Genomic DNA, 5000 nt, shown 5'->3' on the forward strand with positions numbered 1-5000 from the left:
TTTTTTTTTGTTGCTTCACTTCTTTGTTTATGTATGTGGTTGATTGGTTTCGTGTGTGTGTGTGTGCGTGTGCGTGTGTGTGAGTGTGTGTGCGTGCTGCAAGTGTGCTGTGTTGGGATGTGCATGTTTCTCCCTGACGTCAAAGTTTTTAAATCTTTGCAGACGGTATCAGAAACTACAGAAGATAATGAAGCCTTGGTAAGCCCCCCATCCTCCCCCCCCCCCCCCCCCACCACCACCACCACCCGCCTCTTCTGAGCTGGATAACCCACCCCACCCCTCTTCTCCAACTCTCTCTCTAATCCTCTGGCCGAGTCTGCATGACCTGACTCCGGTCTCCGTCAGTCCGCTGTCCGTTTCGGGAAAAAAAAATCAGGCAAAAACAAAAACGGTGGCAGCCTCCGCACTTAACTGTCTAACTCACTCTCAGCTGATTATTCACACTGACCAAAGAAATTGATCGGCCATTGATTCTGATCTTTCTCTCTCTCTCACTACCACTTCTCTACCCATTTAATGGAATCATCAATTTCCTCTTACTTTTGCATGTGGTAATGGCCATTTTGGGGAATAAACAGCAATACTGAGTAGGCATACTCTTCAGACACGCCTGTCTCCTTTAATGGGGTCAGCTGGGGGTGGGTGCTCGCGCGCACTTAAGATCGCACCAACTCTGTTCTCTGATAGCAAAGATGGATGACGGCCATTTCGCATTTTTACTTGAATTATTCCTATTTGTTCTATACCCGCTGCATTGAAAACTAATGGTACTCCAATCCAAAACAGTGCAAAAAACAAGCCTACAGGGTGACTCTCCATCTGTTTGTTGGTGGACTCTCAGAGAACAGCTTTGACTGGTGCCTCTTGAAGCTCTTATCTGCATTTAGTACTTGACGAGGGATGTTGTGGTTCTTGTGGGCTATTGAGCTTTACCCATTGGCCGGTACTTCACATATCTGCCTGTAAACAAATAACAATCCACTGAACTCACATACAAACAAACAGTTTCCCTTCTCTCTTACTAAATGTAAGAGAAGCACTTGCTCCCTCTCTCTCTCTCGAGGCCGAAGAGAGCGTCCACTTCGAAAGCACCACTCGATTTTTTCAAGAGGTCCCCTTCACATTGCGCGCACCGCTACTGACAGGCCAGCGGATCCTCGACGAGCGCTCGCTGGCTGAGAGCCAGAGCACATGAATGTCCAGTGCCAGGTGCAAAAGCTTTACTCACCATATGGCTGGTCTGTGGACTACTCTGGCCTCCAACTGCTTCCCCCCCCGGTATGGGACTGACTGCCAAAACCTCTGTGTCACTGTACGCGTTAACCCTCTGCTCTCTATCGGGCTGTGTCTTGTTCTCGCCCCCGTGTTAACCAGAGGCAAAGCCTTCTGAGAGAAAGTTATACCAGAGCAGACTTAAATGTATATGATAATGATGTTCCAGACATTGAAAGTTCAGACCACAGGAGTCACTACCAGACCACCAAGCCAGTTTTTTTTGTGTGTGTGTTTTTTATTATTTGTTTTTGTTTTGTATTACGTTATGCTGGTCCAGCAGTATTCATGTTTTGAAGGTTAAACATGGAAAGAGGCTACACTGTTGAAGCAGTGGTGATAGTCTACCACAGGGGGGCAGCACTGCTCCATATTCTATCATGCAGCCACCAGGGTTTCAGAATTGAGATACCGTACACAAAAAAGGAACTAAATGAACAGAAAAACAATGGAATTATTAGTTTGTAAAATAAGTGCCTTTGACTGTCATTGTTGACAAATACTGAGTCATGAAATTCCACTCAAGCTCAAGTTATGAAGTAAATGATAAAGCACCTTTCAGCACAGTCATTTTTAATTTTTAGTTATAAGTCTTAGTAATAGCTCTTATTAATTCATATGTGATTGGGACATTTATCTTTGTAATTTTTATATTACGTAGCCATGTCTTACCACAGCTGACAGATTATCATTTAACTTTGATGCAGTCCATTTTTCACAGCAGTCTCAGCCAGTAGATTTTATGCGGACATTTACTGTGTGAATTGTAAATCTTGACTTTTATTTGCCTTTTATGTTCTTTATCTCGCAGTTCTTTTCCCTTTGAGTATTTACATGTCAGTAATGACTATGTTTCATGTTCATTCAGCTCTTCTTTTTGTTATAAAAAATGGCAGTTTTCTAGTGTTTGGAAGGTCTTAAGGAATCTGGTCATATATATAACATGAAGGCCTAACAACATCTCAACATCTCATTGGTACATGGTGAACAGAAAAACAAGGCCAACAGGATAGTGCCAGTGTAGATTACTTACTAGTACCAGTGAAGTTCGCCTGTTAAGAGTGCAGACTCACGGCACCTGTCAATCTTAAGGCCTTGGCGGTTATGTTGGCTGTGGCTGACCCCAGACCAGCACTTAACCCTTGAGTGGTTGACAGAGTGTCTTGAACTGCTGTGCTTGGATCTGTGGTCTCAGTTCTGTTTCACCATCTTGTTTCAATGGCCACTCGACTCCTGTAGTCTTAAAACTGAACTGAAACTGAGTCCCATACCTTTGACTCTTGCTTTGCTCGTAACATTAAGGTCTGAATGAGCTGGTACTAGTATGTTAACTGCTGCAGACGACGGTGTGATTTTTGGTTGAGGATTGGTTGAGGTTACGTTAGGGACTAACCCAGCTTCCTCCCCTGGTCACTGGTGATGTGATGGCTCTACTAATGGTACTACTACAGTAACTCAGCATGGGACCTCTGCAGTGGCTGCTCGACTGCTTCCTGCTGCGCTGCGCCGTGTCGCTCACAACTGCCGGAGCTTCCTGGCGCCCCCTGCTGCTCCTGGAGGACTGAGCGCTCACCTCCTCCTCCTCCTCCTCCTCCTTCTCTTCCTCTAGCGCTCCTGTGCTGTGGACTTTTGTCTTTCTTCTCCACTTCTCTTCTTTTTATGACACTTTTGCCTTCACTTTCACTCTCGTTCTCTTCATTTCTTCCTTCTCCTCCTCCTTATCTCCTTTCTTTCTTTCATTTTTTTTCTGTCTTTCTTTCATGCTGTCTCTCTCAATTCTTCATTCTTTTGTATTTCCTTCTCTTCTTTCTCTCTCTCTGTCTCTGCACTCTCTCTCTCTCTCATCCTCACCTGCTTCTCCCTTTAGTTTCCTCCTGCAGCTCTCTCTCTCACTCTCTTTCCATCTCTCTCTCTCTCTCTCTCTGCTGCTGCGTATGTCTGTGCTCTGTGCTGCCCGCGGTCCCCCCGGCGCTTCGCTTGGCCTCTGTTGAGGGGGGGGGTTTAGTTTGTGCTCCGTGTGGCAGGGACGACACTATTGTCTTGTCTCGTCTGTCTGTTCGTCTCCTGCAGCTTCGGAGACCTGCTGTCCTTCACGCTGACCGCCTTCGTGGAGCTCATGGACCACGGCATCGTCTCCTGGGACACCTTCTCCGTGGCCTTCATCAAGAAGGTGAGCAGGGGCTGCTGGGTGCCCCCGGGATGGAGGCCCGTCGGTGCTGGCTCACCTCTGGCTGAGATCTGGCTGGATAGTCCCCAGTTTCTGCTGAGTTGCACATAATTATTGTTACCCACTTTCATATGGGTGACTTGACATATGTAATATAATGATATGTGTGATAAAGAATATCCTTATAGGGCAACAAAGACAATCTTATACTTGTACTGGTAATCACCACATGCACAATTATGCAGTGTTGTACTGTACACTTACAGCATACCTATATATTTTTGTCGGATTTTGTTGTATGTTTCTATTTACAATCTTATCTTTCCTTACTTTTCTCTTTAATTTTATCCAGTATTTACGACGTAGTATTTTTGTCTTATCGTGCTATCATTCAACTCCCGACTCCCTCAAACAAACGCCTCTCGGTGGTCAGCAGTTGAGTTGTTGTATTACTTTTCTGAGTGTGTACTGTCCGCTGACCGTCCGCTGACCGTCCGCTGACCGCCCGTGTCCGTCCCCTTGTGCAGATCGCCAGCTACGTCAGCAAGTCGGCCATGGACGCCGCCGTGCTCCAGCGCTCGCTGGCCATCCTGGAGTCCATGGTGCTCAACAGCCAGGACCTCTACCAGAAGGTGGCGCAAGAGATCACCATCGGTCAGCTCATCCCCCACCTGCAAGGGTAAGAAGAAGGCCAGGGACTGGATGTTTAGTAACCGTAGCACTTTCTGGTCCTCACTAGTGAGGGTCAAGATGGTTCTCTATCCTACTGTAAATAAATCTGTTAAAACAATGAATGACGCCTTAATTGATGTAACCGACTGTCATAACGGCTTCAATTGGCATATCTGACTATTTTTAAATCATTTCCAGGTGCAGCTCTGTAGCAAGCTGTACTCATGTGCTCATAGTGAAAAGAATAAAAATCTGTCAATTAATCTACCCCTTTTTGCTTTCTCTGCCTCTCTCCCTCTCTCACACACTTCACACACACTCTTCCTCTCTCCTCTCCTTTGTCACTCGTTCCCCTGGCTCTCTCTCGCTCTCCTCCTAATTGCAGGTCCGATCAGGACATCCAGACGTACACCATTGCAGTGATTAATGCTTTATTCCTCAAAGCTCCCGAGGAGAAGAGACAGGTACTCTCTCTCACACACACACACACACACACACACACACATACATATATACACGCACATACACACACACACACAAGCAGACGCAAGCGCACACACACACACACATACAAACACACAAACACACACATACATACACATATACACACACACACAGTCACACACACACACTCCTCATCCCATTCCATTTTACTGCCCTCCCCCCTCCCCCCTTTCCTCTTCCCCTCACCCACAAACACTCATCCCCCTTAATTGATGCGTCGGCTGCAGTAAAAATGAGGGATGCGTCTCCTAAGCGGAGCTGAAATTGCGATGCATCACAACACGCGGCCTGAGCCTCCCGCCGGCTATTTTTAGCCCCGCCGCTGACTGGACTGCCAGCTCGGCGAATGGCTCGGCGCAGCGGCCCCCGTCATATACACTGTGTC

General features: G+C 46.8%; 1 protein-coding gene across 3 annotated transcripts in view; it reads left to right on the forward strand.

Moving 5' to 3' along the window:
- Positions 1–5000, forward strand: part of elmo1 (engulfment and cell motility 1 (ced-12 homolog, C. elegans)) — a 102311-nt gene that overhangs the window by 39682 nt on the left and 57629 nt on the right. For 2 of the 3 annotated variants that reach the window (XM_062530304.1, XM_062530303.1), the window contains exons 7-10: positions 163–198; positions 3343–3442; positions 3967–4118; positions 4497–4575. In XM_062530304.1, coding sequence (XP_062386288.1) covers positions 163–198; positions 3343–3442; positions 3967–4118; positions 4497–4575 — 367 coding nt within the window. The remainder of the gene's footprint in view (positions 1–162; positions 199–3342; positions 3443–3966; positions 4119–4496; positions 4576–5000) is intronic. The other variant, XM_062530305.1, reaches the window with a different exon arrangement.

This window comes from Sardina pilchardus, chromosome 24 (assembly GCF_963854185.1).
Source record: "Sardina pilchardus chromosome 24, fSarPil1.1, whole genome shotgun sequence".
NCBI classification, from domain to species: domain Eukaryota; kingdom Metazoa; phylum Chordata; class Actinopteri; order Clupeiformes; family Clupeidae; genus Sardina; species Sardina pilchardus.